We start from the raw sequence: 23,220 nt of genomic DNA on the forward strand, positions 1-23,220 counted from the left end.
TAATAATTCCTAATCAAATGGTTGGTTTCACTTAGATGCTCCCACTGCTTGAAGATCTGTGTTTAGCTTCACTTCCTGTCTTTTGTCTTTTTCTATTCTGACTATGATCAGACTAAAACTAGGTCATGTTTTCTTTTTATCTCTGCATGTGATTTACCTTGTCTTACACACATTCTGTCTCTTTTACAACCTACCTCTGACCAATCCATTGTCCTCAGTTCTGGGTCCTGGTCACTGATCCATGTCACCTTTCTCTTTGGGTCTGTTTGACGGCCTTTCTCCTCTTTTGACAGCTCTCAGGGTCAGCAGAGACAAAGATGAGGGGTGGGAAGGTATTAGTCCTTGTTTTTTGAATGCATAAAGTCAATTTTTTGTCGTTTTCTTGTGCTGATCTTTGGAACCTCTGTGTTATTATTTTATTTATGTATATTTGAGTCAATAAGGACACACAGAGGGAATAACCTTTAACCTTGACAGTGATCTTTGCTACATTAGGTCGATGACGGGCAGCAGAAACAGATCTAAAATGTCTCTGAGCAAGCAGGGCAGGAGCTCAGGCAAGGCATCGCATCTCCCAGTTTTCTTGGCCTTCTGCCCTATCTATTGTCATCCTGCAGACCGCAGCTCAGACTCGGCATCCCCACGCCCACTGCACCATTAGGGAAATACTGCAGGGAGGAGAGGGAAGACAAGTCGGAGGTGAAGGCTGTCTTGTCTGTTCTGTCACTTCATGCTGATATGGTGTAAGGTGGAGTGACACTGAGCTCAACCACCCTCTCTGGGACCCCACTGCTCCAGAAAGTCTGACCTCCACGACCCTGTCCCAAACCAGTGGGATAGAAAAGGGCTGTCTTTTGTTTGCACTCTTTAAATGGGTGTATGTATAAAAAATGTTCGGGGAGGACAAAAATGGGTCTGGATTCTCTTGAGAGGGATTTCCATTTCTAAAAGACACAGATCAGCAAAGCATTCCTGTTTATACAAAAGAAGAAAAGCTTTTGATGGCATTGCTTAAAATTTGCTGCCTCAGGAAATTTGCTAAATAGGGTATAGTCTTGCCTGCCGTTGGGGTCAAAGGCTAAATGTAAACTGTACACATTGCTGAATGTTTGAATGACCTTTCAAGCTTTTTCTTAAATGTCCACAATGAAAAAGAGGGTGTGACACAAAAAAAGGCTTTTACTTGATCTCAAAGGTTAAGATACCGGTACCTTCTTTCTGTTCATTTTGCAGTGACATTGTTAACCACTCTGTTAAGAGTGAAAGCAACAAATTCAAGCTGATGAACGGTGAACGCTGAAAGCGATAGACTCACAATGAATAAAAACAAACAAAAATTAATATTAGACTCATTTTTAGTCTGTAACCTCAGTCTGGAAACTGACTTTCTATAGTTTTCTAACAGTATCTGAGTGAATAGCTCAGGTTTTCCATGTGCAAAAGTATATCTCTTACATGACTTTTCCAAGGGTTGGCCATTGTTTCATTGCCAGTCAATGAAAATACATCAAAATAAACCATTTTTGTCTAATGCTCTTCATACTACGGTATTTACCTGCATGCACTAAACAAATTTAAGTAGTACTCATCAAACAGCTTTTTGTGCCTTAATGCTGAACTCCAGAGTGTTGGCTTGGGTTTTGCTGGCACATATAAGCATAAGATTTAAAGTTTTAGATACAAATCAAACTGGCCTTACTGAGACCCATTTCAGGAGGTTAGCAGAAGCCCACATTATGTTCACACACTTAGTATATTAAAACAGGATTATTGAGGAATATTAAGTGCTATCTGTTCGTTGTCATCCTTGTACGTTCCTATACAATGAGTTCTCTGCATTTAACCCATCACACCTGAGATACACCCAGGTGGAGCAGTGGGCAGCTATGTAAGCACCTGGGGAGCAATTAGGGATTACCATAGGTGTCTTGCTCAGGACAACATGGGCACAGCCGGGAGTCGAACCGCGACTTTCTGGTCCCAAGTTGGCTGCACTACCTCTACACCATCTCGACCCTAATATGTGCTACTGTAAATATAGAAATACAAACTGTCATGAACATGACATGGGTTTTGACCTGTTGTATCTTTGTAACACCTGTACAAAAACATAAATTAAATTTTGGCTTTATAAAGGAACATCTCATTACCAGGATTTTTCAGAACATTGTGTAGCTGTTAGTTGAATGGCCCATATGTTAACAAAAAAGGTTCAATCATGTCATCTGGACCAGTTCATTTAAGTGAGAAACATTTCGTCCCCCATCCGGAGGACTTCCTCAGTCTGTGGCCTGCCAACCAGATCTGTCCCATAGATAGCCTTCACTGCTGTGTTTCAAGCCAACCACCTGTTGGAATCTCAGAAGTAGGCTTTAACACATGCAAAACACACCCATCCAAAACAATCATTTGTCATGTACATCAATCAAATGTTTTAGGCCCAATGGCCAACTTGCTACTCACAGAAACAGCCTGATGACAACCAAGGCCAAAGTGGTACAGAAAAATTTTTGTAGTCTCCATCATCCAGGTAGATAACAACAAAAAATGTTTAAATTGTGTCATCTGGACCAGTTTCTTTATGAGAGAAACTTTTCATCCCCCATCCGGAGGACTTTTGTCAGTTTGTGGCCTGCCAACCAGATCTGTCCCATAGATAGCCTTCACTGCTCTGTTTCAAGCCAACCTCCTTTTTTGTTATCTACCTGAATTGTAGTAGGGTTGAATAGGTCACCTTAAAATGTTGTGGTTCCTGCATATTTCCTTCCCAGAGTTACAGAATAAAGTTGATGTATTTGGGAACAAAGTAACTTCTAGTACCCCTCATTCTTCTTGTATTGTATGATCTGCCCTGGCCTGATGGAGGTTGCAGTTGGACATGGTGAAACCCCCTGCTGTGGCCCTCCAGGGGATATTTACTGAACAGTCACACCCCTTGCACACCCAGAGAAAGCTTACCATCTTGTGTGTAGACCGGCCGTAACAATGCAATTACCACATGGCATATGCGTTCCTGTTGGCACAATTGTTGCTCTTTAAACTGACTCAGACGCCTTTGTTGGCTTCTCACCTTTGTCTGAGCATCACTGTCAAACCGCTCTTTCTGTGCTGAAAGCTGGGAAGTGCTGAAAGCTTGAAATTCAAGGGCACAATAACTCTAGCACTCAACAGGCTTTTCTCAAACTGTAACTGAATAAGTGGTTGAAGAAAAATTCAAGAGAAAGGGCCTTTAAGATTTGTGAGAAAATGCGAACGGTTTGCTGGAGGAATTAGAAATCACAAGTTCCTCAAGAAATGCCTCGAATCCCCTCATTTCAATCAAAAGGCTGCACATTTAAAGTATTAAAGAAACCACTGAGACTCAGTTTACCTCTGCCTCGCAAATCGCACAGGAGCTGAGATTCTCTCCAGAGAAGTTATGGACATGCTGCAGCTCCATCCATTTTCCGAATATACAAGCCTAGTTAGACCACAACACTTACTGTTCTGTGTGTAATGATGTGTCCTGCGCTGACACAAGGTAAGATAAATGTAATCTCTCGTTTGTACTTGTTTATGCAAGTCCCTCAGGCGAAGTCGTGACACTGGAGTTCCAACTACCTGTGCTATATCAATGTGGTGTTTAGGATGGAGACTTGACTCCACTTAGAGATGATGGTTCTGTCTCTGCGGGTTTTTTACACCCACTCCTATTATGCGCTGCCATGTAATAAACGAGTCCAGAAACTTTGGCTTGGCTATGCAATGCATAGCGATGCAATTTGACCGTGAAGTGATGAAAGCTGCTGGTTTATTGTTAGTGACCGCTCTCGGTTTAGTTTGGTGTTATTTTGATGTTTTGTGTGACTGTCCGAGAACAAACGTTTCTGCAGATAAGTTGGGGGAAAAAAATAGGGCAAACCATGAATTTTACACTGCCATCGCCTGAAAACTAGTAGAACAAAGCAATTCTGGTTTTAAGCTTACATTTTTCCCGTTATTCTTTGGAAATTTTGTATTTTCTAATGGTTTACAGCAGAAATTTGCCAGCGAAGTGGAGTGAAGTGGATTTACTTGCTTTCCTCTTATAGCAGAGGTCAATTTTAATTCTGGTTGTTTTTTTGCTAGGGTGCTTTTTAAAGACAGTGGAATTAATGCAAAAAACAAAACAGCTAAATAAACCTGAAACATTGAGCTGAAGGGGTGCACTATATTTGGCAAACAATATTTGCAAATCACTATCATAATGGCAAAATCAATTGTGACAAAACCAATTTTTCTTTTTTTCTTTGTTTTTTCCGTTGTGTGTATTTATTATGTTAAGTATTGTACAAATCTGGTGTGTGAGTTGAGGGCAGTGGGGTCCATCTGCTCTTTGAATGTGTTCTTGACATGCAGTTTGTGTTTGCGATTTATATTTTTGCAACCCTTAATGAGTCTAATGTTGCAATGAAAATAAATCTTTACAAAAATGTGCAGCTCTTTTAAAGCAGTACTGCATGTAATTTTTTTTTTTAGCATTTTCCTGGAATTTTTTTAAATACTTTTTGTGCACCGCAAACAATTTTCTTTAGTTTGCCACTTTCTTCTGTTTAACCATCAGCTCCTCGGGCTGTGTTCTGGCGTGCGTGAGTCTGCTCTCATCTACCCTCCAGGCTGCTGGTGTATTTGTCGAGCGCTTGTTTTATGCCACTAGAGGAACTAATTTACTGCCATTCAGTCGTGTTCTGTATGAAAACAATTCGTATAGACTTGAAAATAGTTTTAGCCACGTAATCCATCACAGTAACTCTGAAGACTTAATTTGCTTTAGTTTCCCAAATTGTCACCCAGGATGAGTGGATTTTCCTGTCAGGGTGGACCTTAAGTAATGCCAGTCTTATTGTAAGTCACTTGAGACCCAAACTTAATTAATTTAAATGAAATGTTTGCACAGTAATTCATTTTTTTCTCTCAAAACACAATGCATAGCAATTTGGCAGGAGTAAAGCATTACTACGTTGGCCATAATTCAAATCAGGTGTTTATAGCATTTTGCAAGATTAGTTTGCTACAGGCCCATTATTTTCTGTAATATAATATAGTAAGTTATTTTCATGTGTAATTATAGTTCCGTTTTTTTTTTTCCTACCTGAACATACTTACCAGACTGTTTCAAATGGTGTTACGCTTAGTTGGCTATATGTTAAAGAAATTCTGTCTTGTTGCACTCCTCCGTGAAGTTTATAAGAATTCCTGGCTCCACGGGAACACATTTTTTATTTAAAATTTCTACCTGCAGTTTTTAGAACACTGTTATGTTGCAGTCGGCTGTGTTCGGTCAGAACGGTCACCAGGCCGTGTGCCACAGCCAGACCAATTAGCCGTCAAAGCGAGACGAATGACGGAGGTTAACTGGACCTTGAAAGGATGGAGCCATTTCTATTTGACTGTTGTGTTAGGTGATTGAGTACGGTGTGTATTTGTGTCTGCTTGTGTGCGTTTGTTGCTGTAAACTAAGGTTCAAATGATGACAAATAAATTCCTGCAGTGGGTGCATCCATCTATTATTTGATCTCGCGTCATCTTGAGATTAAAACCAAACACCTTGCCGTCTCCTACCTGACTGGGAGTGCTGGAGATGGAAAATTAATTTCTGATTTCTCACTTTTTTTTAACAAACTAATTAAGGCTTGTAGGATGCATCCTGAGGCAGCATTGAAACAGCTGAGACAGTTCAGTAAAGGTTCAGATATATCAAGGAACAGCAGGAGCTCTGCAGGTTGGCACGGTGAAGGAGGGAACTGGAGAGTGATCCAAGGAACAAGGGTATGGCGAAAGAACTAATTAGATGAAGCTGGAACAGTTGTGTGTAAAACACTCCCTTTTGTCTTCTGCTTAGACTGACAGAGCTGAGGACACACTGGGGCACACAAGCTGGTGTTGGCAGTCTGCAGCTGCAGCTACTATCAATTTACAGAATGTGAACAGCCACCAGTAGGTTATGTAGCCATGTGTAGCCAGGAACTGAGCAAAAACCTTGTTGTGCATTCATTTCTATAATCTTGTCAAGACGAATGGTTTAGTACAACTTAGCACACGCTACTTCGATATATTACAGATATCTTTGTTCCCTCAAACAACTAAAATCTTTACAGCCATATTGCTTTCAGTCTGTAATTTCTTTGGCTGTATTATGTATCATGTATGAATGATACGGTATGATACAGTATCTATGTTACAATCATAATTCATCTCAGTGTTGCTCACTACCTGTCACACAACCTGTGTAGTAAATGTTAATGTGCAATATGTACCATGTGCATTTTAGCTTTAATTACTACCATGAAATACTTAATCATACAAATTCATCCTGATTGCACTGTTAAAATTCTACCATGTTGTTGATTACTATTTTCTCTTTAGGACCTTGTAAATTTTATAATTACTTTTTCACTTTTTGGTACTTTTTTTTTGGTACCCTTATGTATTTGTATTTCTTGTTTGTTCTTTGTTTTGTTTTTTTAGCTAATCAAATCGGTTCTTCTCATCCTGAGCATTTCATTGTACTGTTAACCTTGCATATGACAACTAAACACAACTTGAACTTGAATTTATGTTAAAAAAAAAAGAAGGTTTTAAGATATTTGGTGCTAGGATGCTAAATATATGCACAAAAATAAACAGTGGTTCAACCATTTCAACTAGAGTTCACAAGTGGTAGCATTTTTCTATACATAAACACAAAATTAAAGTGAAATGTGTAGTTAAAACAATAATAAATAAATACTATTAAAATAAAAATGGAGTGAATTGTGCTTGCTTAGAGAAAGGACAAAATTCTATTGTTCATGGTTTGTTATGCTGTTTAGTCATGAGATTTTGTTGTTGTGTTTTTGTGTTGTTTTGACATTCTCCAGCTGGCTCTGAAGAGCTTCTCGATGCCAAAGTCATGTTGTCTTGGCTTCAGCTACTGACCCCAAACCACCAGACTCATTTTCTTCTTACTGGAGACATTTTTCAATAGAGCATATTTCATAACGCTGAAGTGTCACCTTCATGTTCACATCCCAGTCTGAGTAATTTGGATCTGCTCCATCTCACTGGTCCTGATGTAGATGGTTTTATTTTTGGATGCTGATTTGCTTTACTCCAGGCTATTTAAAGGCTGACAGCGAGTGCATTCTGGCAGTGGGAGACTGGGCACGGTGAGTGTTTGGATTTCAACCCTCGCAGGTGCTAGCAGATCTTGATGACTTGCTCCTATATGACTGAATCAAATGTGCCACTGAAGAACAAGGGAGAGGTGGTGGAGCCACAGAGTGAATGACCTGTCAGATACCTGCTGTTTACATAGAGTCAAACAGGCAGAGACCAAAATCCTCCTGGGAGTCCCAAATTGGATTGTCCAACTTGTTGCTCTGACCTCCTGCAGATATTTCTACTCATTTTTATGGAAGAGAGTGAAGGTGCGTGCAGGAGATTAAAAAAAAGAAAGAAAAACTTCAATAGAATTTAAATTTGCTTTATTAATTTATGTAAATGATGCAGAGCAGCTGTTGGAAAGTGTTAAATTGCTTATCCAAGCATCACCATGTAGGCTGTATGTAAATTCAGGTGCGCTAATTGAAATTCGATATCGTTCTCGTCAGCACAGGTTGTTGGCCTTCTCCACTGATCTGCCCTCTTCCTCTCTCTTCCTCCTCCTCTCCTCCTCTCCAACCATACCGGCTTGCCCTCCAACCTTCCCTAAGTGGGTCTTTAATTTAAAAGTAAGCGCATTAACTTTTTCAAACACAGGCAAGATAAAGTACCCTTTGCCAACACATGAATAAACGGTGAAATAAGTAACGCACACGCAGACATCCACACACAAACATGCGAGCAAAGATCGATAAACAGTGGTATTGAGGCATCTCTTGAGGTCTGTGTCTGGCTCAGTGTGATGGTTGATTTATTTGTTCTTTCCAAAGAGCGGTAAATCAGTGCTTACCCTCAGGCCAGCTTGGCTCCATACAGCCATGCAACCCTACTTAGTGTCCCCCCTTCAAACCCTGCTGGCTTCTGTCCAACCTCTTTCTGTTTATGTTTGTGCTTGCAACAAAAATTACATTTTCAAATTCACTTTTCACCACTTTGAAAAATGCCCGTGGACTATAAAGGCCATCGGAGGCTCTCTATGTGAGTGAAATACCCATGTGGGATGCAACCCCCCCACGATATTTTCTGTTATTATTCTGAAAGAGAAAGGTGAAAGAGTTGGCTTTTGGGTAATTGCTACTCAAAGGTGGAAAAAAAGGGAAATAAAGAGGGCTAACCTTCCCCCAGGGCTCTCTTAGGGGTTGGTGCTGTTTGTCGTTCCCTTTTCCTCTCTTTTTGCCCTTCGTCTCATGCCGCTGCCCTAAGACTGTGAGCGAAGCAGTCCTCGCTCTCACCGTTGAGACAGAAAACCTTTTAGAATTATCCAAGCGTTCTTTCCCTCATTCTGTTGCACACATTTTCTTTGTTTACCCATGATAAGATACATGGCTAGGGGCCACACATCTGATGAAAAAGTTGCTTGTTTACTTTGTCATCCTTTCAGATTGCATTTTTTTCGATCGATGCACACTTAATTAAGATTTCCTTCGCTCTTTTAGTCTTCTGACGTGTCACGTTGAAAGGAAGGTGAAGCAAGACCAAGTTGGTCTTGGCTAGAACAAGTTAGTTTGTACAACTCTGCGTAGCTTTTAACTAATGTTGAGGCAAACTGCTAGTCAGGCAAGCTAATTATCTTTGGCTGAAGTATCATTTGGCTTGAAGTCCATCCCTACAGGGTGTACACGCACAGTGGCAGCTGGTGCCCACATCGCTCACTGGGGATGTGACAAAGCTAAGGACTTAACAAATCTGACTTGTTCTTCGTTGAACGCTTTAATTCAGAACACATTAGGGGCTGAGATGTTGTAGAGACAGGGCAGCCGACTCGGGATCCAAAAGTCCCAGGCTCGATCCCCAGCCATTGCACATCTAGTGGTGTCTCTGAGCAGCACACCTAACCCAAAATGCTACCTGGGCACTTTCAATAGCTGCCCACTGCACCACCTGGTGGTGGATAGGTTAAATGCAGAGATCCAATTTCGCATTGTATAGGAACATACAATGATGCCACTATATAACACATTATTATTATTATTACATTATGCCTTTTGACATTATTTCTCCAAAAATTGGGTGGAATTTTATTGTTATTATCAAGCTTTAAGCTAGGGATGCACAATATTGGATTTTTGGCCAATATCCGATATGTTTAAAATTATTTGGCCAATAACTGATACCAATACCAATATTTTTCCCCTAGACCTACTTGCAGAGACTACATAGTTTTCTCTGCTGTGGAATGAAAATACTACATTATTCTGCAAGGTCTTTGTCAGTTTGGCCTGCTACCAAATGCACATGCCAAAAAGGGAGCTGAAAGTGATTGGATTATGTTACTGTCAAATTTATTTTTGACATTTACTCTCTCTAACACAATGACAACTCTTGAACAGTGCAAATTTGTACATTTCACAAAGCTAAACTCAGCCTGTTCACAAGCGACAACTGAAACGCGCACAGGTAGTAGTGCATTAATAGATGTACTTGACAGTTTCTTAAATGAAAAATTAACTTAAAACAAATGCCTTTTATATCGGTGAGTTATTTTGATGGAATGGCCAATGTCCTATATTTAACTTTATCGCTAATATCGGCCAATATCGATACCACGCTGATGATATCGTGCATCCCTACTTTAAGCAATTTCCGCCATTTCCCACTATATCCATGCAGAATGTCATTCTCCTTATAGAAACAATTGGCTCAAAATTATATTTTGGGTTTTAGGACTAGATTTTTACTGTGGATCCTTTAAAAATGCTACATAACTTAAAGGCTGAGACTGAATAAATGTAAACCGTGACAAGAAAGGTGTTTGTGAAATCTCATCAAGAGGTAAACAGGTTTTCACTTGACACTCAGCAGTTGGCAGAGCTGATCAGAAGGAGTTTTTTCTATATCGCAGGTGCTAAAAGAGCTCGGTCAACATTTAGACTTGATCTCTGAGAGGGATGCACTAATGTTTGGAAGATCTGAGCGGCCTTGTGGGCCTGTGGGATGAGAAACTCACTGATGAGTGGTGAAGCCAATTTGCTTCCTGCCTGAAAGTAATTGGGGAAGAGTTCTTTTTGTACAAAATTTAACTGGCAGGCTGTGTAATAAAGTGCAAACGTAATATTGGAACACTGTGAAGTCTTTCATTGGAATTGTGTTTAAATATTTTAGACTAATTGTAGCTCTGTTTTACAAAAAAAGTCACATGAAGCATTCTGAGAGATTCTTATTACTCATGTTTATGATTCATGCTGCTAAACTTTGTATGACTCGTACAGAACTCCAGTTTTTTTTTTCTGTACAAAACAAATGAAACTTTAAATGAGAAACATTGCCTTTTGTTCCTTTTTAACTTTAACCACTTTTAGTAGAGGCTACAATCTTGTGCTTGTTACACCTTTTATAACCTGACATGGTCAAAAACACTAAAGAACAATAATTTGAAAAGGCCCAAAACCACCAATTTTAATCAACTGATCAATAAGTGCATTCTTTTTGTGATAAAGACAGATGTTAGATCTGATGTTAGCAGAAGAATGTGACTAGAATGAGGAATGGGTGGACACGTTTTTGTCGGTTTTTCAAAACAGTGACCAACATTACATTTAGAAGCCACTCCTCCAAAAACTACTTTTCATTTTTTATTTGAATTTGCAAATAGACAATCCAAACAATAAAAAGTGAGTAGCTTTTAAGAAAAAAAAATCCCCTTATGTGGAAAATAACAACAATTAAAAGTTATATCTTCGCTGTAGGAGTTTTTTGTCTATTTCAAACATGTCAGAAGGTGGGAACAGCTCCATCTGATCCAAAAATATTTAGACGTTTTAGAAGATTGCTTCAGATTTATTTGCTTTTTTTGTAAAATGCTGCTGGTTATGGATCCTGGTTGTATTTAAAAGCAACGAGATGTCTTTTCCCCCCCCACATAAAATCTCTCAGTAAGAGTTGTCAGTTGTTTAGTGCTAAAAAATAATTTGAAAAATGACTGCAATGGTTGTAGCAAAGCTCAAAGCATCAGAGTTACTTTGTGATTGGGGAAGGAGCGTGAGGTGATGCTGGTGCTTTCCCATCCGATTGGACTGATTTTGCCATGGGCGGGTTTTCCACCGCATGCATCCTAACTTGCAAGGGAGTTATTGATGAAGTGATAAAATCCATGAACGAGGGGAAATGATGGGGAAGATTATGTAAAGGTCATGGATGTTTTCACTTACGTGTGTGAAGCCAAGAGATGCTTTTTGTCTACTCGGAGAGGATTCTGATCACTAATAAACTCTGACGCCTTCAAGAAATGTGAGCTGTGAAGCAGAGGTTGTCTTGACCTCAGCATCTGTCTGATAATGGGTATTTAAGCTTTTGCTAACCCTTTCTCTGTGGGCAGACCTTGGAGACCGAGCGACATGTTACACCTTGTGTGCTTGTTCTCAATTGCTGCACCCCCTTGCAAGGACATTAAACCTGGTTTGAAAAGATATTCTTGTCGTCTTTGTGGCTATTTATTTAATGTTATGATAGTTATCCAACATTTTGTACTTTGTTACTCCACATGAATCAAAACTAGTCTTAATCTGCCGTATGAGGTGTAGTAGTTGACTTGATAGAAAACCACCAATAAGATTGTTTGATATCTTTGTTAGTGTGGATTTTTGCACACTTCATGCCTTTTTTGTTCAAATATTTGCTTTTTTTTAATCAGGTGGTCACTTCTGAGGGTTTTTACAGACACGTACTGTATTATGTTGTATCAAGTTGCTGTAAAATCAAACATTTAGGTTAGTTATACAATTTTCATAAGTTCAGTGTCTTTATTTCTCTTATTTTAAATTTGTGTTTTTGACAGAAAGTAAATCTATTTAAAAAACACATGTCATTACCATTTTTTTTTTTGCCAAGTTCCCTGTTTATATAGTGTTTACTTTATGGACAAGTATTTGACTTTTTAAGTGTCTTCTAAATTAGAGGCTTGGTTTAATGGAGATTTAATATTCTGTTTAGATGCTCAATTAGATTTGTAATTGCTCCTCAGGCATGATTGCGTTTATACCGGCTAAGTTCATTAATTCTTTGGGACTCGGTTTTGTGGCCAGCAACTCTGTAAAAATGAAATTAAGGCCTCACTGTGTGGGGGTTAGTCTGAGCTGAAACGGCATCAGCAGAGGAGGAGGATGTGTTCAAATGTTACATAAAACTCTTAGCATAGGTTTTGTTGCTTCTAAAATTAAATGTTCTTTATTTCATCTTGACATTAAAAGTGATCTTATGTCAATGCTTGCAGTGTGCTACAGACATCTGGTCTGTTATATTGGAGTAAAGTTTAGCAGCCCTGAGGGATTATGGAGAGTAGTTTAGTCAAAGTTTAAGGAGTAAAAGAGACACCGAACTGGCAAGTGGAAGACGGGTGGATTAAAAAGAATCTGTTCTTTCATTTTGAGCTTCAAATCATTGTTTTTGCTTCCCGTTTCTTTCCTCTTGGTCTTTCATCATTACTTTTTTACTGTGCGGTGTGTTATGAGAACAGCCGCTCTCTGGTTGGGTCCATGCTTCAGGGAGTCCACGCTAAAAACCCAAGAAGTTCCCTACAGGTCTTGCTGGTTCCCTGTGGGAAACATTCGTTTCAGGTGTTCTAAACCTCCCTCTGAGCAGTTTGCTGTCACTTTTCCATGTCGTACTGTTTCTAAACCTCTTTCCATCCTGCGCCGTGTCGTTTTGTTTTCTGGTTTATGGAAGCCCAGGTGGCTCCGTGTTTTCTGGTAATGTGTTCACCACTTAGAAAACCTGTGAAAATAGAAAGGCTTTTGTTCACTTCCAGCGCAAGATGGATCCAGAAAGAAATGAGACTAATTGGTGAGTCTGCCAATTCAATCACACCACCTGAGTGGGATAATGGACACATTTGGTGTGAAAATCTCAAAGCACGGAAGAAACAGGAAGGCATTAAAAAGCTTGGGATGGTTACTCTTACGTTTGCTTGGATCCAAAATGCCTTTTCATTAAGTCATGCAGCCTCCATCTCATGGAAACTATACTTTGCTTGTTTTGTTCATTTGCAGAACTGATTATGTTTTAAATATAATCATTTGTAATTTACTGGGCATGTCAGGGAAGTTGTTGTGTGTGTTGTTACTCACTTTTAGACTCTGAGCAATAATGTCAAAACCTTTTTTCTTCATTTATGTTGTGTTTTTGGTAAAGTCTTCATTAGTGTGTTACTTGGGGGGGGGGGGGGGGGTCAATATTTTACTTTAAAATTTTGACTTTTTATCAGACTGCCTAATTGAACCAAAGGTTTCACATTAATTCCTCGTTTATTGTGGGTGTTAGGGACCACGCACCCCCCCCCCCCCCCGGTGATACGTGAAAGACCACGAAGTAGGGATACAGTAGTCCAAGTTCAAGTAAACTTTATGGTCGTTACCATTTCGAACAAAGTTGTATACATAAGTAATAGTAAGTAGTAGTTTATTTTAGTATTTATATGCAGGTAGTATATATTAAGGCATTTTAAACACTTCCCTCACTCTTGCATTGTCCCTAGCAATTTTCCAAACTCTAAATGCTCTAAAAGAGCACAGCATGTCATGATCTCAACTCTCTGCCAGCGCTCTTGGCCACGCCCACTTCTCCGCTGCAGAGCGAAGATCCTGACACGCTGCAGGAGGAAGCTTCTCCTGCAGCTGTGGGCTGCACACATGTGCAGCAGGTGCTAAATAATTTTTAAATAATTTATTTTAAATTAAAAAATCCATGCAGATCCTGCAGCTTATCCATCAGTCGGCCAGTTGTGTGTCATGTCCAATCTTAATTTGAAAAACCGCGATAGAGCAAGTCTGCAAAAGTCAAACTGCGAAGTAGCAAGGGACTAGTGTAATATGACGTGTGAAAAGGCACTCCATACCTTCTGTAGCTTGCTCAAACCTGTTAAGGCTGTAAGAAACCTTTATTTTAAACTCAGGCCTTTTCTGTCTCCGGAACATAATTATAGAGCAAACACAAACAGATCAATTGGCACAATGAATGATTCTTTGAAAGCTTTTCTTTGTCTGTTTGGCTGCCAACTGCCATTTAATGCCAGATACTTTGGCTTTCCTCAAAGTGGGAGGAAAAGGAGCATTGATGGGGACATCTAATTTATATTTCATGGCTCTATGTGGAAAAGGAAGAAACCTTTAGATCTTAAGTCTTTGTAAATCTTTAAATTTGTGTCATGCATTTGTTGCTGGGAGCACGTTTGTGCAAAAAGCAAATAAGCCATTTGAAATATGCTTCAGATCTAATGTTGATTGGGTTTACATTCTTACAGTCTCAAAGAAATCAGACTGGAATTATATTTTGTAGTGGTTGAGGTCATTTGATGGGAAATATTCAAGTGCTGTTGATTTGGGGCTAAATCTTCCCGTATTTCACTCAATGCTTTATTCTCCTGTATTTTTAGGATTTTTCCCCAAGACTAGTAAAGCTGCCATAATACAAATGATGGATGATTATCCATTTTAAAATGTTTGAGAATGTGAACAAAACACCCTCAGAAATGCAGAATATGTGGGTTGGTGATCAGACAAAGTCACGGTTAAATTTAACTACGCTGAATTCATCCATGTTCCTGCTTTTCTGTGATCGTACACGAGGAACCTAAACATTGTTATTTCACAGCTGGCCTTTATAGAGACTTTAGTTATGATTATGTATGAGCAGGCAGAGCAAAGTCAAGCAGGCGCACTTGGCATTGAATAAATTGAGTGCCACTTTTATAATGATGGAAAAATTCTAATTTGAAACCTGGAAAAGGCCAAGCGAACAGTGCTGGAAGGAATATCTGTCTGAATGTGTTTTGCTGCCAGCTTGGTTTTTATAAAATAACTGAAAAAGTTTTGCCCCTGAACTGCTAGCTCCATGAAAAGTTATGGGGAAAAAAAAAAGTTTCTTGAAATAAATTTTTTGCGCTGTCCTTATGTTAAGTGTTTGTTGGAGCTTATCAATCTCTTTGTATCATTATGATTTGCTGGAAATCATGTAACTCACGAAAAATGAGATACCGTACTTGCCGCCGTACACGTTGCAACGCCGTATAAGTCGTATCAGTCCAAATATGTCTAAATACATAAATAAGTCACTTTGCTGCACAAGTCACATTATTATGCGTCACTGCTGATGTGTCGCGTTGGTTAAGCATCACCACTGTCCACCCGGAAATGTGAGCCGGTGTGCCAAAAATCGATTGGCTGCCAAGTGACGGCAGCAGGGGCGTGCACGGGAGGACTTTAACAATAATTTAACAAGATTAACACTTGAAAACAATTATTTGTTTGCTCAAAATTATAACAAAGGTGTGTCTCAGTTTAACTTTTCCTTAATAAATGCACTTTGACGGTCAAATCAGCTGCATTCCAAAAGCCAATTTGCGATTCCAGGAGTGCACAGAGGGAGGACTCGCTGTTCATTTCTTTGAAATTTACCAAGATAAACACCTAAAAACATTTATTTGTTTTTTTCCACATTATAGTGTGTCTCAGTTGAACTTTTCCTTAATAAATGCACTTTAATGGTCAAATCAGCTGCATTTCGCCTGGGCGTCGCGGCGAAATGCAGCTGATTTGATGTTTGCTCCATGAGTTCTAGAGTGAGACGAAGGTGGCCGATATGGCAAGCCAAGTGTCTCATTAATAGCCACTTTTACCTATTAATGAGACACTTGGCTTACCATATTTCTTGAGGGCACTGTAGTGGCTGAAAATGGTAGTGTTTAATATCTTCCACGTCAGAATGAATGAAATCGTCAGATCTCAGCCAAAAATTAGGTTGTAAATATGGGGGGAAAAACCAAATATTAGTCACTTTGGCATATAAGTTGCAGGACTTGCAAATTTATGCAAAAAGGTGCAACTTATACAGCGAAAAATATGGTACATGCTTTTCACCAATGGTCTTTTGTCTTTGTTTTTTTTTTAATTTCATTGATTTGCAATGTAGCTGAATTATATTTTTCATTTCCAGTCATTTACATGAGTTTTGCTTGTCAATTGGTTCACATTGTAGATATTTATGCTGTTCTCAGCTCAGGATTTTTAGCCTGAACCTTTTTCATTCTGTGGCTTCAATAAAAAAAGGTGTCTTCGACTTCCAGGGATGTTTGCATGGATGGCGGTTTGAAATAAAAAGCCATTTGGATGGGTTAATTGACAGAAGCAGAGAGGCCTGCTTTCTATCAGTGAAAAGGAAAACATCATTTTGCTTTTGTTAAGGAGCTTTTATTTTCAGACGAGAGTAATATTATGTTTCCTGCCAGAGACCTTGACAGAGAGCTGAATATAGTTTTGTTATCTTCGACCCGTTTCCAGCTCTGTCTCATTAACTGCTCTCTATCCTCAATGATTGAGCGCTCATCATGGCTGCAGGCAGTCCAGCACACACACGCACACACACACAGTTTTGTATTATTTGCTATAGTTTTGGAGAGTTTTTCAAGTTTATGTAGATTTGTACGAATTCCATCTTTTTGGGATTTCTCCGTTTGTTGAGTCAAACCAGGTTGCAAACTCTTACCGATGCTTTTTTCTGTTTTATTAGGCGTCACTTACATCGTGTGTGAAAAGGTGCAGAAATCAGGAGGTGCATGACCAGTCAGATCTCACATAAGATACAAAATTATTAGCCTTTAATGGAGCATTGAAAATCATTTTAAGCATCGGCTGTAGGATATGTATATGTGTTTACCTTGAAAGGAATAAACATACCTGCTTATAGAGTGGTTTCTCTGATCAGTGGTATGCTGTAAAACAGATGTACTGGGGTTTTTTTTGTATTTTTTTGGATCAATGCATTGATCAGTCACTGCGCATTTTATTTGACGATGGGTTTTATATAAAGACTGTAGTATAAACATCAAGGTCCAGTTTTTGTCATCATTTTTAACAACTAGATGTTGCTTTGAGAAAGCATTTACAGTAGGTGTTAGTTAAAAATTAAATATGATATCCAACAGTTCTAATTACAAAGGCATCAAAAGGCATGACTGCATTCCAAATTGATAAATGTTTATTTTATGAAACAATCTGTTTTTGCCTGCATACTTTTTTCTCCTGTTTATAGTTCACAAAGTACGTGTTTCACATAAAAAAAATAAAATAAAAATAAAAAAACTGCTTTTGCTGCAGGTCACTTAACCCGAGCGTCATGTACCTGTAAGGCTCACTTATACTTCTTATGGTCTCGGTGGCCCAGTCTTCACGCTGCGACTGCTGGGTTTCGGTATTTATAGTTCCACATCAATTCTGGGTTCACCTCCACAGCCTTTGTTGCGTTGATGTGAGCAAGTGTGGGATTTGTGTGGGCTCGCTGGTTTCTCCTGCAGCTTTTCATTTTGGGCGACGTTAGAACAGATTTTGATGTCTTCATCATGAAGCGCTGCTCAGAATGAACACGCATCATAAAAATGTAGCCAGAGGCCTGTAGCGAACGTGCTTTATAATCAGAAGTATTGATTAAGCTGCTACTATGGTGGTATTCATTTCAAACTTTTTGTTTTTTATTGCATTGTGTTGTTGTTTAGTTTCATAAGCAACAAAATTATATACATTTTTTGTTAATTTCAGCAGTTTTCATTGTTTTGTGTTTTGGAGGCTTTGTGGTGAATCTGCACATCATTCGATCTTTTTTATTTGATATATTCAATGTAAGAAAAGTGGACAACTCCGTTTGATGAGGCTGTGCTTTTTATACCAGATGTTGAAAATGCTGACTTTTGCTATCGTTATTAAACCAAGGGACATTTTTCTCATACAGTTTAGCAGAAATCTACTGGGAACAACATTTGCAGTCAGAGTCACTCTAAAAAGTGACTGAAAGAGTGACCGCTGGCCTGCAGATCTGATCTCTGATGAACTCATCTCCAGGCCAGCGGTCACTCTTTCAGAGAGGAAGATGTTCACATCCTTGATAGAGGAACGTTTGTTTGAGAGAGGAGTGAAGGAAGCCATCTTTGTGAAGAGAAACCATACATCATTAAACAGGGGCGGAGGCCTCTGTTCAACTGTCCCACTCTTACAATGCTGTTATTACTAGTATCACTCAGCCCTCTGTGAATAGCAAGTGGCCATCAGGGCACTAACGATCAGTCGTTAGGCTGAATGTAACCCAGTGTCAAAAAGTGTAATCCAGTGAACGTTTGAGTGATGGACCGAACAACCAATAGCCTCACACAGTCTGATTGTCAAAGAGGTTGATTGTCCCGCCTCTTTTTTCCCCCACTGCCGCTCCATGCGGCGGAGATTTCATCAGACAGAGGGAGACGGAGGAAGAGACGGTGAAGTGAGATTGAATTGACTAAATGATCATAGCTTCAGAAACTCGGAGATTGATGAGAAGAAAAAAAAAAAACGACTCTAGTCCAGCTCTACAAAATATATTGTTCAATATAGTAATTTCATGTTTATTAACCTCTAGAAAGCTGCAGTTGTGAGCAGAGCGAAGTACGGAAATCTCCGTTGTAGCCTCGTAAAGCATCGGTGAGCGATAGCGTGGGCACTAACGATCGGTCGTTAGGCTGATGGTCCTCCATCATGTGAACAGCTAGTTCTGGATGTCAACAAGGTGCTATTTATAAAACTGAGTTTAGTGCAGCTCCTCAGACTGATGAAGTCTTATGGATAAAAGACGAAACGTTTTAATAATTTTTGAAAGAAAAAAAAATTCTTTATGCATCCGTCCAGAGGACCTGACTTATCTTTGTTAGATTTTTCTACTTGTGTTATTGAACATGTATCAGTACACAAACCTCTTTTTTTAAAAACATAATGAATAGTTTAATTCAAATTTATAAAAGGTTGATCAGTTTATTTTTTTTAAAATATGACATACACAATAACAGAAAACACAACACATTGGCTGCTTTGTACGGTGAGAATAACTGAGCACTTGATTATGTGTCATATAGAACTAATGCTTTGACGTCACTGTCCTTATTCTTATTTCAATTATGAAAAAACAGTTTCACAGCGCGACTTTAGCAGCTACTCCTAATATAATTCTCAAACCTTGTGGCATAAGTGCGGCTCTCCTCCTCCACTTACCTCGCTTTTCAAGCTCTTTTCCATCCACCTCTGAGTAATTGATTTGGGGATGGAGTTTTGCATGGGGAATAAAGGGAATAACACATCGTTTGGTCTCACACTTTTAATCTCAACTCCATTTCTCTTCCTTTTCATGTCTATAATTTGGTTGATGTTTGAAAAAAGAAATCCACAGAGACATCCTGCCCCGTTATACTCGAGACTTTTAAACTGTGTCCATCAGTTTGCATATTTGGCTTAGCCTTAGTTTGTTTTAACTTAAAGCTGCAGGCATTCACATTTAGAACAGCATCCCAACACATCTTTTGGATATTTTATGTGATTTTTTTAAGGTTTGTTCTTATAAACCAAAACTAAATGGAGTGTTTTATGAATAAAAACGAACCCATAATGTCCAAATATCTGTAACACTAAGCCTCGCTTTTCCGCCCTTAGACTTTTACCCTCCATGCTTTTGTCAACATTCACCCTCAAGCTTCAGAACTGAGAGTGTGAATGTAATAAAAAAAGTTTTCCAAGTGGGAGAGTTGCTGTATTTTTATATTAAACTTTTATGCTGCCTTCAAGTACTTAATGATCAGAAATTTGCCATTGATAATTTTTACACAACTGTAATTGTCTTTTGTTTTACTTTGTCTTAATTTTTGACAGTTTTAGTCAGAGTCAGAGATTCTTTATTGTCATTCGCACCTCATGTGGTACATGTGGTGGAGCAAAATTATGTACACAAGGTCCCAGTTACATCCAACAATAAAATGTATAAGAAAAACAGTAATAACATCTAAGATATGAACTAAGAAAAACATCAACTAAATATACACTAAGCACTCATAACATAAAAACATTGAACATCAGCACAAACATGAACATGAGTCTGTGAGCAGATGTGCACGCATGAACACATCAACATTGAAACAGATCAGCAGCAACATGAAACAGATCAGCAGCAACATGATATGGTTTTTCACAGTGATTATTCTAGTTAGAGATTCATGAGTCTAACAGCCTCAGGGTAGAAGCTGTTCCTCAGTCTAGTGGTTCTACACTTAATGCTCCTTAACCTCCTTCCTGAGGGGAGTGGGGCAAAAAGTGTGTGTGCTGGGTGAGTGGGGTCCTTCATGATGCAGGTGGCCCTCTTCCTCTTCTTTAGGCCTCTTGCAGTAAACAATAAATAAATTAATCACATGATAAATGAAAATTATCCACCTCATTTTCATTTATCGGCTAATTATTTTCTTCGTGTCTCTCTTTCTACTGAAGACACTGGATGACAAAAGGCTCAACTCCGGTGCTCTTCACTGACTTTCTCTTTAAAATCAATTTTAATTGTCCAAAATCGCGTTATTGGATCGTTAAAAGCAGATAAGCTGAGAAGGTAAGCTACGAGCTAAGCTAACAGGCCGACCTCGGGAAAAAACATCTGTCTTGTAAAAAGCTCCAAAATTCACAGTTGAAACCCATGCCTTCATGTAAAAAGTTGTTTTTCTCTGCAAAAAGAAGCTGAGAACTTGTTTACTGATTTTTTTTATTAAAAGCTTTCTGTGAAAAATGCTATGCTAAAGAGCTCAAACCACACCGAGCGTCCGCCATCTTGAGAACCGAAGAGAGACAGCCCATGTCACGTCAAGGGGTCTCCCTCCCGTTTTTCTTACAGACACATTATTATGCTCGCTCCCTCACTATCCATCCTTCGGTTCAGCCATCCAATGGTCAAAAAATGTACTACTTGCAAAACAAAAAAACATTTCTTGTTGAATTTGACAATAATCACTAATTATTGTCAAATTTTAAACAGTATTATCATTTATCACAATAATTTCTGAGACAATTACTCACCCAGCAAAATTTGTTATCATGACAGGTCTAGTTGAAGTGATTAAATGCCATTTAATCATCAAAGTTCATGCTCAATAATCCAGGTAGAAAATCCAACAAAGTTCAATCAGATCATGTGGACGGTTTCTTTCTTTTTTTTTTTTTGTTGAGACGTTTCGTCCTTCATCCAAAGGACTTCATCAGTCTGAGGAGCCACAACAAACTGAGTCCCACAAGCAGTACACCAACCAGCAGTGGACCAACCAGTTTGCTGGTTGGTTTGCTGAGGGCGGGCCCCAGAAACCATCTTATCACCAGCAAACTGGTTGATCCACTATTTGATTGTGCTGCTTGTGGGACTCAGTTTGTTGTGGCTCCTCGGACTGATGAAGTCCTTTGGATGAAGAATTAAATGTCTCAACAACAACAAAAAAAAGGAAAACATCCAAATGACCTGACTGAATTTTGTTGGATTAAATGCCATTGTTTCTTCTCTAACATCAAGCTCAATATTGTTTCCTTTTCAGAAAATGTATCTTGTGTTTTTACTTGCCTGCATCCAAGCGGAAGTGCACCCAACTACATTTCCATCTTTAAATGCAAAAATCATCCTGTCACCAGGCTGCATCCACTCAGTGTCTCTGCCACAACGCCCGCACATCCAAAAGCCCTGTCCAAGCCGTTTCAAGTTCTATTTGCCCATTTTGCTCAAAACCCGTGGAAAATGGAGGAGCTGCTGCCAAATAGGCCTTTTGCAAAATCACAGAAAAGCCTAAAATGGCCCTCCATTAAAGTTACCGGGTTCTTGGCAGAGTGAGACCACTGTGTTTGGAGGTCATTTTTAAAAGCCCGGTGGAAATACCCCGCCTTCTCGCCATCTCAGTCTACCTCTGTGCGCATTTGCCCCCAGTGTGTGTCTGTGTGCATGTGTCTAAGTTCAGGCTTTATTAGGCTTCAGTGATGTTTGGACAGCCGGAAGAGTAGTACTAATAGGACTGAATGATGCAGAAATGGACAGAAAGCCCCGTCAGACTTCTTGAAGCTCATTTTCTCTCCCCCTTCTTTTACCCTTTCACTCAGCTTCAGTCACTCATTTATTTTTTCCTCTATCCTCCATTTTTTTTTGCTTCTGTCTTTATTTGCTCTCTCATCCTTGGTTGCCATACGTTTCTGGTGTTGTTCTACTAATTTCTCCATATCCCTTTATTCCTACTATTTGCCTTTTCCCAAGAGCACTTTGAGCCAGCGGGGAAAAGCTTTTAGCTTCTGATAACTCCTACACTGTAATTGTGTCTCGTTGTTTTGCTCATCTTTTTGTTTGTTTGGAAAGTCTTCTGCAATTTACATTTCTCCCACCTGTTATTTCTTTGGGCTTTGTTGCTCCTGTTCTGTAGTCATTCTGATTCATTGAACACATCCTTCGTATGCTCGTCTATTTTAATAAAAAGATGTTAAGTTCTCAATCTGTTTAATATCAGTTTTTGTGTATATTAGACTATATTAGTCTTTATGCTTCGTGGTAAACATGGTGAACCAGTAGCTCCACTGTTGCAACGATAGATATTTTTCACTATGGTGAAAGTGAAATCCATTTCCCAGAGTAAGATTCCCTAAAGAAATTCCCAAATATGTTTTTATGTTTGAGGTGACCTGCAGCTAGAGGGACCTCTAATGTCCTCATTTGTACCTATATTACTTTAACAAGGTTGTGTTTAGGTTGAAATTACTAGAAATTATTTGGCAGTTTTTCAAAACAATTACTCAGTTGTCCAAAAAAGTTCAATCTGGTCCTCTGGACATTCAAAAAAACAAAAAACAAACAAACAAACCAAAGCAAAAAAAAATCTAGAAACGTTTCTTCTCTCATCCAAGAGACTTCCTCAGTCTGAGGTGCTGTTTTCAGCTCAGTCTCTTAAATAGCACCTTCACAGAGTGGATCAACCAGTTTGCTGCTGACAACCAAAACCAGCTGATCACATGCTCAAGAAGGACCATCAGCCTAACAATGGATCATTAGCACACTGATGGCTGTTTACTGTTCACAGAGGGCTGAGTGATACTAGCAATCACAGCATTGTAAGAGGGGGACAGTTGAACCCGGAGGCCTCCACCCCTGTTTAATGATGGACGATTTCTTTTCACAAAGATGGCCTCCTTTACTCCTCTCTCAAACCATCGTTCCTCTCTGTCCAGGATGTGAACATCTTCATCCCTGAAAGAGTGACCGCTGGCCTGGAGATGAGTG

At 39.2% G+C, this 23,220-nt stretch overlaps 1 protein-coding gene across 1 annotated transcript in view; it reads left to right on the top strand.

Moving 5' to 3' along the window:
* Positions 1–23,220, top strand: part of fbxl17 (F-box and leucine-rich repeat protein 17) — a 258,417-nt gene that overhangs the window by 34,000 nt on the left and 201,197 nt on the right. Inside the window, exons 7-8 of the mRNA XM_037680052.1 lie at positions 6,879–6,907; positions 7,033–7,072. Of these exons, the coding sequence (XP_037535980.1) occupies positions 6,879–6,907; positions 7,033–7,072 (69 nt within the window). The remainder of the gene's footprint in view (positions 1–6,878; positions 6,908–7,032; positions 7,073–23,220) is intronic.

Source organism: Nematolebias whitei, chromosome 8 (assembly GCF_014905685.2).
Source record: "Nematolebias whitei isolate Nwh7 chromosome 8, NemWhi1, whole genome shotgun sequence".
Lineage (NCBI taxonomy): Eukaryota > Metazoa > Chordata > Actinopteri > Cyprinodontiformes > Rivulidae > Nematolebias > Nematolebias whitei.